Source organism: Vespa velutina, chromosome 1 (assembly GCF_912470025.1).
Source record: "Vespa velutina chromosome 1, iVesVel2.1, whole genome shotgun sequence".
Classification (NCBI taxonomy): domain Eukaryota; kingdom Metazoa; phylum Arthropoda; class Insecta; order Hymenoptera; family Vespidae; genus Vespa; species Vespa velutina.
Window position 1 is genome coordinate 15,908,896 of NC_062188.1, and position 20,792 is coordinate 15,929,687.

The 20,792-nt window shown below is 39.4% G+C and overlaps 1 protein-coding gene across 6 annotated transcripts in view; it reads right to left on the reverse strand.

The window, feature by feature from the left end:
• LOC124953690 (nephrin-like) overlaps positions 1 to 20,792 on the reverse strand; it is a 179,187-nt gene that overhangs the window by 43,464 nt on the left and 114,931 nt on the right. For all 6 annotated transcript variants that reach the window (XR_007102300.1, XM_047505484.1, XM_047505492.1 and 3 more), the window contains one exon: positions 8,465 to 8,615. Coding sequence is in view for 5 of the 6 variants with exons in the window: in XM_047505484.1 (XP_047361440.1) it covers positions 8,465 to 8,615 (151 nt within the window). In the remaining variant the exon portion in view is untranslated. The remainder of the gene's footprint in view (positions 1 to 8,464; positions 8,616 to 20,792) is intronic.

Here is a 20,792-nt window from a genome sequence, read left to right on the forward strand (position 1 = left end):
TCCCTCCCTTCCTTTCTCTCTCTCTCTCTTTCTCTTTCAAACGAGATCTAAGATATCTCGAGTCGAGAGTCGAATTAATAAAGAGCGAAGATGTTTCGAAAGATAGAGGAAACGGGCTTCTTGTATCTCTCTCTCCCTCTTTTTCTTTCTTTCTTTCTTTCTTTCTTTCTCTTTCTTTATCTCGTCTTTCGAAAGATTTGCCGCTTATGACGTTGTAAAAGCGCTTGAAAGTTCGCCGTCGAAGCTGGCGTGCTCGAGTAAAAGAAAAAAGAAAGAGAAAGAGAAAAAGAGAGAGAGAGAGAGAGAGAGAGGAGAGAGAGAGAGAGAGAGAAAGAGAGAAGAAATAGGGGGGAAAAAGAAGAAAAGAAATTCAAGGGGTGTAGTCTCGTCCATCAGTCACGTTTCTGGGGCAAGCAAGTTGGTAGATGAGAGAGGCAAAGAGTCGAGAAGTGCGACGTTCTTGCAGTAGTGGAAACCACATGGACGGATTTCACCCTTCGCAGCTCGTAAACGAAAGAAAACTTTGAAATTACCGCGAATAGACGGCCGGCACGTGGCCCTTCGAGCTTTTTCATTGATCGCAACACCTTCGGGATTCGCGTCGATCCCTACGAACGCGAGTAATCCGAATGTAAGGAGAATCGAAAACGCGATTAACTCTTCTCGTGTGCCCTCATCGACCCGCAGGGTCGCGCACTATAATCTTTTGAAAACTTTTCCTATTCTTTTTCGAAACGAACGAGATCTAATATTATGTGACTCGAATACGTTTTCTAAAAAAAGAGCAATACTGTTTAGATATATAATATCGTTTCTATTAGTTTATTTAACAAAATAATTTAGTTTATTATTCAGTGTTCGATATATTCGCTATATGTGTATATTGCATGTATATTGTATGTATGTATATATGTATGTATGTATGTACTCGTACGTATCTATGTATGCATGTATTTATACAAGAATTAAACTAATTCGTAAAAATCGTTGCAATGTAATTATTCATTTCATTTTAAATTCTTTCTCGGTAATTGAATCGTTAATAGATATCACTATCAAATTAATGTTTATTATTTCGATGGTTTTATGTATTATAATTATATATATATATATATACACACAAGAAAATATCACAAGAACGGTTTCGTCTTAATGAGTTTCAATTAAGGAAATATTATACACGTTAAGTAAAACCTATTTACCTTCGCAAAATTATTTTGCATATTATTTAAGTGGCTTACGAATAAGGCTTACGATGCTGAGTGAGTGACAGAAAAGTTCTTGGAACGTAAAAGTTTCTTTTATAAAATTTTCGTAAAATCTTTTAACGTAGGAAGAAATTCATATCTTGGAAAAAATTTTTTTTAAATCTTTCCATCATTTCTTTAATAAAATAATTTAATATTAATGGACGGTAATAAGGATTCTATTTGAGAAAGGTTTCACAATTTTCTTGTAGTCTCGTTGTCATTCGTAAATAATTATGAATGGAAATACTCGGAAAAGAAATCGAAGCCTTCTTAAAGAAGGAGTAAGGATCGTTGTTCTTCTCCGATTTCTCATTTCTCTGTGGGAACCAGGACGGCATTCTATCCAAGTTGAGTTTCAGAATCATCGTAAATGGATAGCGGTTATTAAAAGTTGAATCGAATAGGAAAACCCAGATAAAGTAAGGAGGAAAGAAAGAGAGAGAAAGAGAAAGAGAGAGAGGGAGGGAGGGAGAGAGAGAGAGAGAGAGAGAAGGAAGAATGCAAAGTGCCATTTGAACGAGGTACGCGATTCGTTCCGCATTTTGCTAGCAAGTTATTTTTCCCTCTCGTTTTTTTTTCTCACAATTTACGATCACGACTATTACTTATCGATAATTTCGAATTCGTTCATTTAAATATACAATATTAAATAGAGATCGACAATGTCAGTCGATTCGCGAGGCGCGAACTCAACTCGTAACTCCTTTGGGGTTTATGGATTTCGTCGGTGGATAGAACGGGAGGTTAAAGAGGAGGTAGCGTCGCGTATAATGTCGGTTGCGGTGTCGGTGGTAGCTGTGGCTGTGGCGGTAGCGGAGAGTAGTGGACGACGAAGGGTCGCGTCGGCCGTGAAGAGGGAGGAAGCCAGTCGTAACAAACAAGGCGTACCGTAGAGACAAGAGCATTGTCCCTTGGCTATATGCGACTAACCCGTAGTATAATGTACTCTGTCTCTCTCTCTCTCTCTCTCTCTCTCTCTCTCTCTCTCTCTCTCTCTCAAACACACATATTACATACAGGCTCACACATATACATATGTATATACAAAGTCCTTATCCCTTCTCTTTCTCTCTATCTCCCTTTCTCTCGCTCACCCCTCTCTTTTGCTCCTGATATCTTCCACGAGGACGTACGTGGATGTATTCACCACCTTGGGCTGCAACCTACTGCAGATCCAGCGCGTTACCTTCCATTATACCGTACCTATACCGACTACCGTCGCTGCGAAACAAGCGACTAAATGAAGACACATTGCTTTCATTATGAACTAGCTAGTGCACGGCAAGCAACGGCATCGTTGTCGAGGCATCCTTGCCCGCGGCTCGTATTCACCACAAACCTCCTGCTCATCTTCCTTACCATCCTAGAAACGTCCTGCAGCCACTTCTGATGGTCGCGTAAGTAATCGAACGTCGAATATAACGTACAAAACGACAAGGGGCGCCGATCCTGAGGCAATGAGATGTACCGGCGAATGTTACGTGTAAGCCACGACACCTGAGACGCTGGAAGCGATTTATTAATGTGCAAAAAGAACCTTCAAGAATGGAAAAGACAAGAAAGAAAGACGGTTACGGTGGAAGGGCATTTGTCTTATTCAAATCGCACCAAGCCGTTATACGGGAAACTGTAGAGAATCTGGTACAGAGAAATATGTAGAAGATCCTGGGACAGCACGACTATAATGGTACCGAGTATCCTTCCCTTTGCCTCGAGCTTCAACCGTTCCACCCTTATTTCCTCTTTGCCATCTCGCTCATCCTCTTTCCCTTCGCTTTACTTCATTTTATCTTCCTCTCTCTCTCTCTCTCTCTCTTTCTCCCTCTCTTTTCTCTTTCTCTTTCTTTCTCTCTCTCTCTCTCTCTCTCTCTCTCTCTCTCTCTCTTTCTCTCTCTCTCACCGTCGGGAAGCACCGACCGACCTGTTTACACGCTCCCGGCGGCGGTTGGGACGACTCTCTTCCAGTTTTCACTATTTTTCACGTAATTAGAAGCCGGATAATTTATTTAACAACAGCCGACGCACGTTCGTAGAACTTTCATCATTTGGAGTCTCCCGTGGGAAAGAGAGAGAAAGAGAGAGAAAGAGAGAGAGTTAACACTACGCAAGTGCAAAATCCGAGAGCTTGCTTTGCCCCGTTTGGCTCTATGAAATATATGTGTTTTACTATTTCAATGTTCGTCTAGGTATGTATGACCGAGTACGTGCAAATATGTGAAACGGATTTCATCATTTCTTCTTACCGGATGACGATTTTACAACTACTTTCATTCCGACTGATTTTGACTGACTTTTGACTCCTCTTTTTTGTGTTTTCTTTTTTTTTTTTGTTTTTTTTTTCTTTTTACTTTTCTATCTTTAAACAAGAATTCTTTAAACGAGAGTTCTTTAAATAAAAATTTTTTAAGAACTTTCTCCGATGATTACGTTTAACTACGGTATGATATAGCGTAGGGTTTCATAAGTGGAACGAAAAGGATTGCGAGAAATGACAGACGGGACAGCTCGTATTCACGCGATACTTCCGTTGTGGAAAGGTGTCAGCGAAGTATGCGCTTTTCAAGTGAATCGTGCGAGTTTAATCGTTTCCTGTCGGTTTTCATGGTATATATATGTATGTGTGCATTCATAAACTTACGATTACGAGGCTCAACATCAATCGTGACGAATGGACATTTATAAATGTATATATTTCTTTTCTTTTTCTTTCGATTTTTAAACGAAACAATTAAGAAATGAAGAAAGACGAATAGTCTCGCAAAAGACGTGACCGTGCTTTTAGTACTCAGAACCCGTCCACTTTTTATTGTTTTTTTTCGGTGTGGGAACCGATTTTCAAGCGGGTTATCCGAGTTTCATAAATATTCATGAACGACGCAACGCAGGCGGAGGATCCATGACCTGTGCATTAGTCGGAAGTGTGCTCTAGAGTCGAACGATGAACGTCGGTAATGTTATTTACCTTCTGGATTACATAGGAGAACGGTAACGATGCCGACAAATATTATTTCTCTTTAAGCATCACATTCTGGATATATATTTATGAGATCTCGGTTTGTTCGGTCGAAAAAGAAAATTCTTTTCCAGAATAGTACGAAAAAAAAAATTCTTTTTTTCAAAGAATTAACGTTCCCTCGTTATTCTCTTTTTCGACTTTGGATAGGGAATAAAAGATATGATATTTTAGCTGGGTTAGTGAAAAATCCGACAGGACGCCGACAGGAAATTGAATAAAAATCCGAGCGAACGGAAAAGTTCAGGCGTGCAAGCTGTGCCAGTCTGCAGACGGACGAATACGGCGAAGCTAATAGGCGTTACGAGGACGACTTTCAAAGGGCGATGCTCTCCAAGGGTGATGTTGCAAAACGCAACCGAGAGAACGTGATGAGAATGCCAAGCGGCTTTAGAAGAGTTAGCGTATTCGTAGAAATAAGAGAAATAGAAAAAAAGGCTAAGAATAGAAAAGATACAAAAAAAAAAGAAAAAAAAGAAAAAAAAAAAGAAAAAAGGAAAAAGAAAAAAAGAAAAATGTTCCATTTGACGAGGGATATAATTTCAGGGTAAGGGAGAGCACCAATGTGTTTAATGATCGCCACGAAAAATATCGAATGGAATCCTTTTATATCTCGACATGCTTGCCGTGCGAATGAGAAAAAAGAGAAGAAAGAAAGAAAAAAATATCGAGGCGTTAGAACATTTTAAAGGGATTCGACGACGCTCGACAAAGAATTACATGACTGATAGTCGCGGATCACGCGCGTTTACCCACCAAACCGATATCGCGTTTCGCACATTTTGCTTAACGTAGCGTTAGAAAGTGCAATTTGTTGGTGGGATTTCAGAATGTATATATAGATACCTATAAACTACATAGGTAGGGCGTTGTAACGTATGCACGTACGTCAGTAATATTAGATTGAAGCGGAAATGGCGTTCGGCAACGAGAGGGAATAAATTTGACAAGGATGAAATTTGTCGTGTTATCACATCTTAGACGTTAGAACATTGCCTTGCAAATACGATCGCGTTCTAACTAAAGACATTATTATCATCATACATCTAAATCTATTATTAGAAATTCCGATGTTACGTTCGACTTTTGTCGATAGATAAATATTACATCACTTTGATATGACATGCGCAATCATTCAATGGCAGATGATTGACGTATTTTATTTTCGGCCAGAACAATAAACGAGATGAATAGTCGTAGATCGATAAAACGTGTTACGAACTTTCTCATTATCGACGGCAATAAAATAGAAAGAAAGCTTGTAATTATCTACCGAACCGGCGGAGCATTTACGAAGTTTCCTTTCAGTCATAATTACGATCATATTTGTTCTATAGAAAAATTCTAAGTCTCTCTCTCTCTCTCTCTCTCTCTCTCTCTCTCACTGTCTCTCTTTTTCTCTCGTAATGAAAAAAATGAAATACTATTTATAACTTCGTCAAATGTTATTTTTCGATCCGTGTCGACTAAGCACTTGTTACTTAACTTAATGAGTTCTATATATCCTCAAAGTTTAAAACTCTTACATAAATCTAACATTTTGTATGTATAGACGTATGTATGTAGAGAACGAACGTTCCGCGAACAATGAATAAGCCTGTAAGTTAAGACTTAAGCCAATCGGCCAATTACAGGCAACTCCGCGCTCGAGCTTTACATCTCTGTGGTAGTAACCAAACAACGCTCGGCTCTCGCTCGATAGGCTTAAGACTTAAGTCTTACATTTTGCATTGTCTAATGGACTTAACTTCGGTCAAACTACGTGCCTGACCTGCTCCGATATAGGTACCTCCTCCCCGTGTTTGTCTGACTATAAACTCGGCACGACTACTGTACCGCATTTCGAAGCAACTCCTTCGAGTCGGTGGAGGCTCCGCGACTGCGAACGAATCTATAATCGTGTGGGTATACATATAAACCTACACACATATACATACATACATACATACATACATACACACACACACACACGCACACATACATATACAGCCTGACTCTTTAGCTATATCTTGGATATAAGTGTTCCAATCTACCGAGTAAACGAACGTTTTAGTCGCCGTAAAGATCGCGGGGGTAACGCGATAAGTCGAAAGGAAAGTTCACAAACCCATAGTTTTGCGTGTGATAACGTGAAAATCTTACTTCAAGGAAAGTAATTGAACGAATAACACGAACGGACTGGCTTTTTTTACTCTTACTTTTTTTTTTTTTTTATTGTAAAGTTTCGATAACGCGATTAAAATGTCCCCCAGTGGATTCTTTTCCAAATCGTTGCTGTTTTGTTCTCTTTTGATTTTTTTGTCTTTCTTTTATTCTATCTTTTTTTTTTTTTTTCTTTTCTTTTCTTTTTTTCAAACGTTCGTTGTTTTACGTTTATTTCATCTCGTATCATGGCAACTCTACCATGTAATACAAACTTGGTTAGTATTCATTCACAATGACTATCTCTCTATATCCGTATAGAAAATCCTTTTCTTGGTAAGCCCTATGTAGGCTCTTGTTCGCGAATTACAATTGATACGGACGTTGAGCACTTGCAACGCTTCATTCGGAAGAATAATGATTTCATTGTGCTATCATTGGTGATATCATCAAGCTATCATTGGTGGGGGGAGCGGGAGAGAGGGAGGGATAAAATCGTCATAGAATTCGATCTTGTACTTGTGACTATAGAATGAAATCAATCCCAATTGAAACGTCATCTTAAGTAAAACAACATGGGAAATCAGTTTATGAATTAGCTTTAATATCTTGTCACGTATCTTTCGTTTAACGTTCGACATTGAAAGAATGAAAATGATTCGGTCGACGTTGAAAAGTACGGCTGAGTATAATATTGAAAAGCATTTCACGCGATTACCTTACAACACGTCTTTTATCCTGACGTGTTAACTATCATCTCGTACGGCAATGAAGAAGAAGAATAGGACAACGCACATTCGTACATATTGTACGATTAAATCAAACGTATATTTTTTAAGACGAAAAACTAAACAGTGCAAATTTATTATTACGAAACGGTCGTCTTTCAGTTAAGCCGATTTTGCGTTATAATCGGCTTTGAACGGAATCAAAAATTATTATCCGTGTTCATGCCGGCGTACGGATTGAAATCAGCGAAAGACATAACAAGGATTTGGAATATCTCCTTCTTTTTTTTTTTTTTTTTTTGTTCCGCTAATCCAAAAGAAAAATGATATAAAAGATGCGTGAAAATGAATGTAAGGGAATAGAGTGAAAATTTTTCGTTTGTATATATATTTATATACGTAAATACTTTCTATCTATAAAATCAAGGGTGAGAAAAATAAAACTTTACCTTATAACCTTCTAACCGTAGATGTTATTCTTTGTACTTGACAGGTTAGAAGGTGATAAAAATATCTAGGTGGAAAACCGAGATACAATTTTATCATTAGCCTAGCACATAATTGCGAGCGACACTCGAGGAAACCGTCGCACTTAAATCGCATTATTCGTGACACGCCATTATCTTGCTACCGTTTCTCTCACCTAGCTAACCTTCCCCTCTTTCTACAGAGAGAATTTACCCTTCTCTTCGCTACTCACGATGTTTCTTCACGGCCTTCTCTCACGGTCCTCCCTCACTACGTTCCTTCGGTCGTTCGTTACGTAGCATGCGACTCCATTATCTCTCGACTCCGGCTTAGCGGAGTAATTCCGGAACGGATGACATACCTAAGCCAAGTGGCTCACGTGACGAAATTCATCAAGGACATCGGTAGCCGCATTATTCCGTAGATACATATATCAGCGGTTACGGTTTATTGCCAGTATTCGCGAGGATCGTTCGTTACGCTATATTGTATTTTCTTTTTTTTTTTTTTTTGCTCCGTACGAAGGAAAAAATGGCCATTAGACGCTTAAATTTCATTTAGATTCGCACGTAATCATGTATTAATGGTGATCGCGTATATAGATTATAAATACATAGATCTATACGCAAGTAACGGAGTAGGCAAATCCTAGAGAGAAACGAAGAAAGAGAAGAAAGCTTCATTTCTTCGAACATGCTCTTATCGGTAGAAGTTAACGAGCACAAGTCACGTTGCGTATTCAGGCTAGTAGCCTTTTTATACTTTCCTTTAGCCCGTTGGAAGCAATAACTTAACCTCGAGGGAGGTAAAGAGAAGGAGGGCTATGTAGAAGGAACACGAGAGATCGATCCAGTCGCACTCACCTGTAGATGGGTGTCATGTCGTTCTTGTACCAGACGATCAAAATGGCAGAGTCGTGTCCCGAAACGGTCGAGTCGTTGTGTCGTGGTGGACGAATATCGCAGGGTAGCTCGGCCGTACCTCGAAGAACCGCCCTCACGGGGATAGCTGGACCTGTAACGTGAAATCGTCGATAGAATTAACGTCGTCTCTCGGTCGTCGTTCAACGTAATGGAATTTTCCTGGCGAACAAGAAAAAAAAGAGAAACAAAAAAATAAAACAAAAAAGAAAAAAAGAAGAAGAAAAAGTAAAAAGGAACGAGAAAAGGAGGAAAGAAAAGAAAGAAAGAAAATGTACAGTTACGTTCTCGAGATTTGAACGAAGAAAAGAAAGTTTTTCGTTTCTTATTCTGAAGAATATTTTTTTCTTTTTTTTTTTTGTTTTATTTTTATCCTCTTCTTTCCTTTTTCTTTCGTTCCTTCCTTCTTTCTTTCATTCTTTCTTTCTTTCTTTTTGATTTTTTTTCTTTTTTTTTTTTTTTTTTTTTTTTTTTTTGAAGGGAAAATATGGCCATCATGAGTAGAAAATTATCGCGTCGTGGTCGTTTCGTTCGCTCGGTGATCTCTTGAGATAGAATCCAGAGAACGTCGAGACGCAACTCAGTACGGAGAAGGACCCTGTTGCGATTTCGCGCCCCAGAAAACGTGAATCTTTCCACCCCTTGACTTCCCGTTGCTTCGACTCGGATATTAAAGAGTCCAAAGGGGAAGAAAGAGAGAAGAGAGAAGGAAGAGAGAGAGAGAGAAAGAGAGAGAGAGAGAGAGAGACCGAGACCTCTGAATATCTGTGAATTTGTCAACTCGTTCGACCCCGCTGGCTAATTCCAGCAGACCGCAGGATTTTGCCCTTTCGAATATTCGCTGACTCTAAGGAAGAAAATTATTCTTCGTGGAAATAACCTTGATATATTTTAATAGAACAAGGAACGCGCGCGCGGAGGACTATGGAAAGTGCACGCGTGTAAAAACGTGTGCTGACACCAAATTTCCTAGAAACTGTTCCACGGTAGTTTCGCTTGGTGCGAGTCGACGAAGCTGTTACGTCTCCCTTATTACTTTTAGTTCCTATCCGCCTCTCTCTCTCTCTCTCTCTCTTATCCTGCATTTTCACGGTATCGCTTTCGTATCATTTTAAGAGAAACGTCCGGCAAAGTGAGAAATGTTTCTTGTACAAAAATATTTCCTTTTATGAATTATATTTTTAAAAGTTTAAGATGAATTATTGAAAGAAATACTTTTAGATCGTTCACAGATAATATTTGTTATTCTTGATTATTCCTTTGGTTGACCGCTCTTGGTTAGTTCTCTTAAATGATTCTGTGGGATCGGTCGAAGGCTACTGTATAGGGAACGGAAGGAGGCAAGAGAAAGCGAGAAGAGAAGATGAGAGAAGGAGAGAAGAGGGACGCGAAGTTAACGTTAATGGAGTTACTCGCTGCTGGGATCACGAATGCTTTTACCTTGCCTTACCTTACCTATCCTTGTATCTACCTATGGCCGAGGCAGTCTCGCGTGTACGACGGTATAAGCGTATAAAACAACGGTTTTCACGGCGTCTGCTAAATTTCCCCTGGGCTGCCTCCGGTGCATTATGAGTCCTGAAGGGTGGCAAGCATGCGTCGTCGCGTAGCTTGCTTCGCGTGATCTTTCCGCCATTGTTACTCCGAGAGGGAGAGGAGGAAAACGGTAAACGTTGAAAAGCGTTTTTAGAAACGAGAAATCCTGGGTCGCGAGATCTTTCATAATCTATCTCTTAAAAGTGTCAGCTTCCATTGTTCCAAGAGCCAACGTTCCAAATCATAAATATTATGAGCATTCTTTTTTTTTTTCTTACTTAAAAATTTTATCGTTCAACTTGAGTTGACCTCGATGAAAGAATAAATATTAAATATTTTTCTTTCGTTTCTTTTATTTATATATCGTAAGACGCGAACGTTCAAAAAATATTTAATACGAGAAAGGAATTTAAAGGAAATAACGTGCTTCCGTCCAGATTTTATTCCCGGAGAATTCGTGTTTCGTTCCTTACCATCATCCGGTCTTCCGATTCCGCACTACGCAAAACAGGAAAAGTAATACCGTTTCGACCCGGCGGAAGGAGCGCAACTCTTTATAGAACGTCGCTGAATCGACGACCTGCCGAGAATACATTGTCACGCTGATACAGCGCGAACACGTGTGTGGCCGAGAACGTACGTTGCTCCCTAGTAGCATGTATTAGTAACAAGCATTCGAAAGGAAGGCTGTCAGCGAAATTCCCGACAGACGAGCCGAAACCGAAGCTTTCGTGCATCGGAGAAAGCATAATGGAAATCGAGCGTCGAAGAGCAGCAGCTATAACCTTATATTATATGCATCTATCTCGTTTTCCATGTATTCTCTATCGATTTCTCGCATGATCACTAGAACGAATATATACGTATATATATATATATATATAGATGGGTAGATACGTAGATAATATCAGGTTGAAAAATACAAGCGCGTTAACTCTCGGCCATTCTCGTTCAGCGATCGATTCGAAAGTATCTGCTATAGGATGATACCGGAAATCGGTGTTACGAGTGACTCTCCTCTTCTTCCACCAATCTCAAACCTCGAACCTCATCCAGGTCGACCCCATCCCCATGTGCAGAAATAACCCGAGCGTGCTAGCTCGGTAAGCCGATAATCCGTGGGTCAGACAGTGTCGAGAAGCCGCACAACTTTGCTTGCTCCCTCTCTGCCACTCCGCTTTCGAACGTACCATCCTCAACCCGGAAACGAATATACTTTCCTATCCTCTCAAAACTATTCTCTACTTTTTAATATACGAGGAGCCATACTTTATCTACGGCGTACGGTAACGCTTCTGTCTCTCTTCTCGCTTCGTACGACTTCTCGCGAACGGAGGATCGCGAATGGATTACCATATAAAGCGTGTACAAACAGAGAAGAGACGGGTAAGATGTATGCGGGAGGTTTTCTCGATACGATTTTCAAAGATGACGCGCGCATGACGTGCGCACGCCGTTTATCTCGCACTATAAATTCAACTCTCGAATGGAAGATTCGATTGCTTGGAACGTTTTCTCAACGTAACCGAATGAAGGAAGCTACGATATAACGTTGAAGAATTTTTCCGTAAAACGTTCATCTCTTTTCGCGATAAGGAAAGTTGAGAGAACCGTAAACCATCGAAAACGAAAGACACAGGATCGTGTCCAATCGATATACAAGCTTAAATGATCTATGATGGACCGAAGGATACACTTGATAAACGGAACGTATGTATAAAGCCAAGATAACCCGTAGTTGGTGTAAGTGTAAGTCGATGACGTTGGGCGTTTGAGAAAAGCGTTGTTCGTCACCTAAGGCGACCAAGCGTGCCACCATATACCATAGTCGTTGCTTTTTGTACCTTGATTTTCTTTTGCTCGCTAACCAACTTCAAAGAGATGAGCGTACGGCCACACTTAATGAAGTTCCTGTTTGCCATCCCGACTTTCTGCAGGAAAATGTGAACCGAAGTGAAGAGGGAAAAAAATGACCGTTTACAGAACAGAATCAGCACATAGAAATAAAATCCTTGTCTCCTCTCTTTTTACTTGTTTCCTATCATTTTCATACCCCCTTTTTTTCCATGTTTTCTTTCAATTCGAAGTAACGAACGTTATCTTTCACCTATTAACTGTATGTTGCTAAAGCATACGAAGAACACTCTTCATTCGGTACATACTTCTTTCAGCGGTAGACTTCAAAGAGCGATTACTTTTCAGATTCGAGTTTTGCTCGGGGATATAGGTCTTCGATAAAGAGAAAGAGAGAGAGAGAGAGAGAGAGAGAGAGAGAGAGAGAGAGAGAGAGAGAGAGAGAGAGAGGAAGAACATTTCTACCAACATATTTATTATCTTCACACAAACGCGCATCTTTTCAGTTTACTGTCCGTTATGAAACAAAAATACGAGGATATGAAATAGTAGTTGGACAAATATATCGTGAAATCCAACTCGGTCGTTGGAAATTTTAGGAAATATCCAAGAAGAGAAAAGGAAAAGAATGGAGATATATAAAGAAAGGGAAACATCGAAGATGTCGCTTTTTCAACGTTTATTCTTTCTTCTTTATCGTCATCACCGACACTAGGAGCTTATCCTGCGGCTTAGTATCCTTATATACTAGTAGAGCAATCTTTCATTTTTCCCAAATATGTTTTTACTCCCGACGGATTGATCCTCAACAGCGAGAAAATAAAACATTAGGATGCCTGGATGGAAGAGTCTTGAGGATGTCGTCGTCTAGAGGATGATACTAATGGTGTAATTCTGCCATCAGCGTCCGGTGTAAGGTACCAAGAAAACGAGAGATGAGAATGTATGACAAAGATGGCTATTATAGAACATCGTTAATGTCTTCCATAAATCGTTTCGCTACCGCAAACCTCTTTTCCGTAGATTTTCGCGCGATATATGGCCAAAAGTAGTACGTTGTACAACCTGGTCAGATATTTTTGTAGAGATAATAAGATAGGAAAATTAAATGAAAGATCACGTTATGTAATAATTTATGTTTCTATCGTGACAATACGTATAAAATATTTAAACGGATTATCATAGAGAAGTTTCTAAATTTGATAATGTAAGATCGCGCCTGTTCGATGTCACATTTTTATTTCGCGTAAAGGGAATCCGGTGGAAAGTGCATTCGTACCGGTTGATAAAATTTACAGTAGGAGAGATAAAAGTGAAAAAGTCTAACGGAAATTCGTTTTTCTTCGTTTCCCTTCATACCTAGATATTCGTCCATTGGACGTTATGACATTTCACCTACAGAACTGCCGATGACCCGTATCGTAGTTTTATAAAGTCTCTACAGAACGATCTTCTCTCTTCCGTTTCCGTTTTAATCAATCGACACTCACGTACGAACATCGAAAATGGATATCGTTCCGTTATAACGTCGGAAGTATGTAATGTAACAAAGGGAGATCCTCAAGCTCTAGAGGTAACTTGAAAATTCTCTCGTTTAATTCAAATCGAGACGCGACGATGTCGCGTCTATCTTCGGTCATAGTACGCTCGAACGAATCGAAGGATTCCCGTAGGAAGTCGGAATCCTTCGTATACGTGTTCTCTTTCACTTCTCTCTTTCCCCTTTCTTCAGATCCTTCTTTTTCTTCTTCTTCTTTTTCTTTTTCTTCTTCTAACTCCTCCCTGATCCCTTGACAAATATTCTGCCATACGATTCTTATATTGCAATTTCACGATTTTTCAGATCGAACCAACCAACCAACCAACCAACCAACCAACCAGTCCAGTAAGACTCCGCTCGAATGAGTTTTTCGATTCACGACTGAAGAAAATACTGTGGATTTTTTGAAAAGACCTTTTTTATGACGCACGACATTGATCAAACATTCAACGTTCGAGTATATTCGAGATTTTATGGTTTACGAAATATCGTGATAGAACAGAATACGTTTATTCCAGTAATATAGTTAAAACTATCGAATCGATACTATAAATATCATTTTCTATTTACTTTTAGATCTAGAAAAAGATGTCACATCCGAGCTTAAAAATGTATCATTTACGTTATCCAGATACAAATACCTTTTACTTAATCATTTAAAAATAGCGTCATTCGGCATATCGATGGCACCAGGGAATGGAGGAACAGGTTTGTCAATTTTAAAAATCATTTGTTACAAATGCATAGAATTCTCATGTATATTTGATGAGTATTTATACTAAAATCTTTTACGCCATTGTTTATTTAGTTTTTATTAAGTCGTCGGCAATGTCGAATTTCATTTTATATCTTACGAGCCGAGAAAATATGTAACAAAACTAATCCGTCGATGTTACGCGAGGAAGATCTGTTTTCTTTTTCTTTTTTTCTTTGTCTTTTTTTTTTCCTTTTTTTTTCTCTCTCTCTCCCTCTCTCTCTCTTTCTTACTTTCTTTCCTTCTTACTTACTTACTTTTACACACAGACGTGACTTTCTTACAAAGTTAATCAGAGGACACGTCGCACCTTTACGAAATTTTAATAAACCAAAAAAAGAATGGTGGAAGGAGTAGATACAAAGTTAAGAAACTTTAAGATCAGCGTCTACGGGTTATCGTCGTAAAACAGAAAAAAGTGGTAGTCATTTAGCGAACGCACACAGATCCTCGTATATTTTATATAGTAATAGTACATGGTAGTATATAAAGCGCTTAATCGTTCAGAGTAAAACTGAAAGTTTAAAAGAGCCAGTACCTAACTAAGAACGAGAAGATCCGGTATTACTTCGAGTTCTATTTATGCACTTGCATTTAAACACACAATAGGACGATTGTTCTCAAGTAAAAACCTCTAACAAAGCTTAGCAAGGTCGTTTATATAAATTCTCTGTCATTGGAATGTACCTGATCGAGCATGCGAATTAATCGCACGCTACCACTCCTAATCTTAATGTTATTATTACATTTCGTATTTTCCTATTCGCGTAAGGAATTTTATCTCGACGGAAGAAAAGCAAGATTGGAATTGCTCGGCTATCAGATTCTTAGGAAACTATAGTGACTCGTATGCGAGCAGTGTAGTCTGATACACTTTGAAACACGCGATATTCTTGTCAGGCACTTACGTTTTCGGGGACGATCGAGCGGTTATGCAGAGGAGCGACGTTCAACCACGAAGAAGTTTGAAGCACGTCGGACTTTTCAAAGTAAGGTACTTGGCCGATAATTCTCTCAAGGGACGGTGTTCGCACTCACCGTATCAGCTCTCTTTCTCTCTCTCTCTCTCTCTCTCTCTTTCTCTTGTCACTCTCTTTTCAGCCATACTGTCGGCCATTTTTAAGAATTAATTATACTCATCGATAGTTTTCAAACGAAGGAAGAAACGAAGCGGAATACGGAAAATAAAATTAAAAAAGAAAAAAGAGAAATAAATAAATAAATAAAAATAATAAAAATAAAAGAAAAAAAAAAAGAAGGAAGGAAGGAATCAAAAAAAAAAAAAAAGGAAAAGAAAAGAAAAAAAGAAAAAGGATAAAGAATGTTATGGAACAAGAGACGTACATTTTCGAACTAAAATCCTACTCATGACGAGATTTCCTAGCCACGGATTTCAATGCCGCGCAATTTCACAATTTCCACGCATTCCGAATATTCCACGTTCCTCGTGTAATTATCTCGTCGTAATTACTCACCGAGCTGCTTCATACGTATTCGCGCAAGCGCAAGGGCGCAGAGATGCGAGCTAACGTCCACGCATTTGCGTAATAGTCTATCCAGCAACTGCGCATGGCGTTCCGTGTGTTGGCGCGTTCGAGCTTACCCAGGACAAAACGATGGGGATGCAAATTTATGGGAGACACGGTTCGCTCGTCCGCGACACAGACGGCGAGATCGATCTTGTGCCCACGAAAAAAGATTTCCCTTGTCCTTTCTTCCCTACCGAATATAAACGTGCTTCCCTTTAACTTCCACTCTCATTTCTCATAGCTATGAAAGAATTTCTTAAGGCGTGTTATTTTACCTATACACGTAAAGAATGATCTTTCTCTTCTCTTTTTTTTCCCCCATTTTCTTTCTCTTCTTTTTGTTTCTTTTTTTTTCTTTTTTTTTTCTTTTTCTTTTTCTTTTTGCAATTTGAATTTTGTAAACCGACTACGAATTAAAGGGCAAATTGAAGCTCGTAGCATCGAGAGAGCGAGAGATCGATTACTAGTTCCTTCCTTCCAATTCCCTTTATACCGGCATCTATCATTCCAACGCAATTGCGACAAAAAAAAAAAAAAAAAAAGAAAAAAAAAGAAGAAAAAAAAAGAAAAAAAAAAAAGGGGAAAAAAGGAAAATTAAATCACAAACGGCGTGGCAATAGGAATGGCAACTTCGAGGATGGAGAAGAATGATAAAAAAAAAAAAAAAAAAAAAAAAAAAAAAAAAAAAAAAAAAAAAAAAGAGAAAAAAGAAAAAAAGAGCTGGACGTAAAGAAGCGCTCGTTAAAAGTTTAGTCTCTCTCGTAAACCTGTCATCTGGTCGTGTTACTCCGAGCTAATGTCGTCGGTCGTAGGGAGAGATGATTTCTCTCTATCTCTCTTAATGTTTTCCTTTTTTTTCTTTTATTTTTTCTCTCTCTCTCTCTCTCTCTCTCTCTTTCATTTATCCATTAATGAGAGAAAAAAAGAAGTTCGCTTCGATGATAATCTCCTCGATGGTTAATAAAATAAATAGAGAAATGACCGGCTAAATTAGCGGCAATGAAAAATTTTCAAATAACATCACTGGTTTAAACATTTCGGAGAGTTTAAATAATAGTACCGTATCTCTCAACGCACAAATGTTTCAGGAATTAGGTATAACAATCTAAAAGCATCCGCTTATGTCAACGGTTGGCAGAAAGCACGTAGAGAAGTAGAAAAAAATATACTAGCTGTCCGGCGATATTAAAAGCGTGCCACGCTCGGGATGTTTTTCCCTCACCTCTATTCTACCACGTTACTGTTACGGAACTTTACGTGTATTCACGTGTCGCGTGAGCCACGAATAAAATTAATTGTTTCGTGCAAAGAGTAGGTTTGCAATTCTTCCCGCCCGTGTTTTATCTCGTTTACGCTAATTAGTGTCAATTATCAGACAATAGTCGTCTTATATTAAAACAACGAGATCGAAGAGAATAAAAAAATATATTAAGGAAATTGAACGTAAGAATAAAGATCTTTATTTTAAGGTCAAACATGCTAGAAGTGAAAATGCTCGAAGGGCCTCCAAGAAAAATATTTTATCTGATAAAGTAGGAAATTCGAATGGTCGGTAGCGCGTTGTTAACCCATTTCCGAACATTGCCAACGGCGGCTCTTGCCACGCCCAGAAAGCGAATTTTCTCAGGCATTTTTCGTCGCACATATCTGACAACGTCGTTGTCGTCGTTGTCGTCGTTGTCGTCGTTGTCGTCGTCGTCGTCGTCGTCGTTGTCGTCGTTGGGAGATGCCTAACGTACCAAAGGAATCTAACCTAGAGTTCGTACGTTCGTATACGTTATCAACATAAAGAAAACACGTTGGTATTTGAGAAAAGCGATCCGGTCACGGATACACGTAGACTCGTATAGTGTAGGTAAGGAGAAAAGGATGAAGGTGCTTGGGCGAACGACTGTCAGGGTAAAAGACAGGAGAAGAAGATGGGGGGGGACGGGGATGGAAATGGGAAATATGGAATCTGGTGTACGGCTATACCGGCTCTCGAGTACCAGGCAGATTATGATTGCGTCCACTGCTCCGTATCAGTGGTTCTCTACTAGCGACCACTTGAGATTATCATTCGATAAAGAAAAGCAAAATATAGAATGGATATATTATTTTTCTTTTTTATTTTTATCCTTATGTTATACGATCAATCGATCGAATAGTTGATTTAAATGAACGGATATATCAAGAAATGAAACAAGTTCTATTACGTCGTCAAAGTTCCAAGATATTCTCTTCGGTCTTTTCAGTTTATGCCTAGGGCAACAGCCACGGGACGTTCGTATCGTATTCGCTCTATGGAATATTCTGGGTAATGCTCTCACGTTTATATCCGCGACACGAGTTCTCTCTTCGTCTACTGTTCCCCGATGTATAGGGAAGAGAGCGCGTTTCGTTGGAGAACACCCTGCAGCTCGTTGCCACCATCCTTTCGCCGCAATCCGATTCCGCTCGCTCTTCTGCCCGAGATTACGCTGCTCTATATATACTCTTGAAAGGATACTAACTCGAAAAGACACACGTACGGAAACGTGCGCGTGCGCATACTCTCTCTCTCTCTCCCTCTCTCTCTCTCTCTCTCTCTCTCTCTCTCTCTCTCTCTTTCTATCTGTCTTTCTCTATCTATATATATATTTATCTCTGTCTATCTCTTTCTCATTTTGCTCGGCTATCGAAACCTTCCCTGTCTCATATAGCACGAAACGATTCTATAACGCGTAACACTCAAGGGATATCGAGATGACACTTTAGAGATTTCTCCGCTAGGAATTGTCCTTCTCTGGTAATCTGTATGTTCTACTATTACTGTCCTCCAAACGAGAAGAAGAATCATAATCGGAATCACGATATCAAACTTATCGCGATATATTTCGTATGCGTTCCAAGTTAAAATTTGAGTTTTCGTCGTTTCTACTAGCCTTTTCGATTTACGATATGACGTGTGTGTATATACATATTATACATACATACATACATACATATATATATATATATATATAAAACGAATTCACTCTTCGTCGCGATACAGATCGATCGCGCTCAATTTTTAGCCTCGACTCTTCTTCCCCGCCGGCATATCGCTTCCTCAACTCGTTTCTCTCGTCTTTCGTCGCTCGTCTCTTTGCTTCAACTAGATCTTATTTTTCCGTCATTCCTACGGCAATCCAATTCTACTAGTTCTCTCTCTCTCTCTCTCTCTCTCTCTCTCTTGCTCTCTTTCTTTGAAAGTATTACGTCGGTCTCCGTCTACTCTGAGAGTCTTGCCGTTCGTTCGTTCGTTCGTTCGTTCGTTCGTTCGTTCCTTCTTTATTACGACGATTAATCAAGAATTGGCATTTAGGTCGTTCTTATAAAGCTTTCGTCGAAATTCTCTCGACGTCTGACTTTTCAGATTAATTTTTCAAATGGATTAAATTCCTTTACTCCTTGCGAAACGTTCGCGTTTTAATGACTTTCTCGCGATAATCGATTATTCCCAATTAATCGGACGATCGTCGCGAAAAAATTCATCGTTATCTTTTCACTTTGCTTTTTTTTTTTTTTCCCCTCTTTTAAAGATAAAACACGAGTTCTCATTCTTCCTTTTGCCCTTGTATTATTTTTTGTTTTTCTTTTTTTTTCTTCTTTCTTTCTTTCCTTTTTCTTTTTTTCTTTTCTTTTTTTTTTTTCTTTTTTTGCTACTCCGAATAGTCCCGTTCTTGTTTCAACGATATATACGATCCTCCTCCGTATCGACATAAAAGAAATTTCAAAAGAAAGAAGAAAAGAAGAAAGGAAGAAAGAAAAATTATTTGGTCGTTCGTATTTGTACATAAACGAGGTCGTTGATAAATGAAAGGAAGAAGATTTTAAATAGCGAATAAAAACTTAAAGAACGAACTCACAAGGGCGACTTAGTCATCGTTCTCTCTTCATCGTCATCATCATCATCGTCGTCGTCGTCGTCGTCGTCGTCGTCGTCGTCGTCGTCGTCGTCGTTATCATCATCATCGTCGTTGCGATTCCGGTTGATCGATCGTGAAAGGAGAAGATAAAAGATGGAAAAGGATCGTATCTATCGTGGACGTGGCTGAATATGAAGAAAAGAGATGGCTTTTCCTGTTTTCCCGACGATGTACATTGGAGTTTACAGGTTGGTCTCTTTGCATGGCCTCGCGGGACAAAACCCCGTGATGTACGCGTGGCCGTTGTACCGTACACCGAGTGCAAAGAGCAACCATTAGCAACGAGAGCAGCGAGGATCGACTAACGAGAAACGGAGCACGGTCTCATTTTTACGAACGTTTGTAGATCGGCGATGAGCCCGGTCGATTCCTAGCCATCCCTTGGCATCCATGTTCCTCTCCATATCGTTGATTCCTCCCGAGGCTTGTTCTCGTTCAACCTCGATAAAGAGAGAACGAAAACCAGAGAAAGCGAATGAGGGACAAAGAAGACCGAGTGAATCTGCCGAATACGCTGGAAAAGCTCGCCTCACGTCGGCTTTGTTTCGATTTATATCATACCTGCCATTAATACGACAAGAACCGTTTTCGATTTATAAAAAAAAAACTCTGCTTTTTATCCGATCGCCGGTTATTACGTTCTTTTATCGATAAAAACGTAAATTAAATTTGCGTAACTTCGTGCGTGAACTTGAAAATTAAATGATAAATCCAAAATATTTTATTTCAATTGATATTAAATCGAACGAATCGTAAGAAGAACATTTGTGATTGTCAATTTGAAAGATTTATTTTTCAAACGAACGAAATACTATCGTGAGCTTCTAACGTGCATAGACACGCACGGTTTAATCGAAAAGTGACGTTGGAAAATCCTGTTGAAAATTTTAAGGACTCTTTTTCGAATGACAAATCTCTCTCTCTCTCTCTCTCTCTCTCTCTCTCTCTCTCTCTCTCTCTCTCTCTCTCTCTCTCTTTCTCTCGTCCGATTCATACAGGATTAATGCGGACGATGGTCTCGCGAGCGACCACGCGGTGAGTCCGCACCTCACACACTCTGAACCCACACTCGTACGATTCACACTCTCGCTCGCATTGCGATGAGAGCGTTTCGAATCCGTGTTACGCG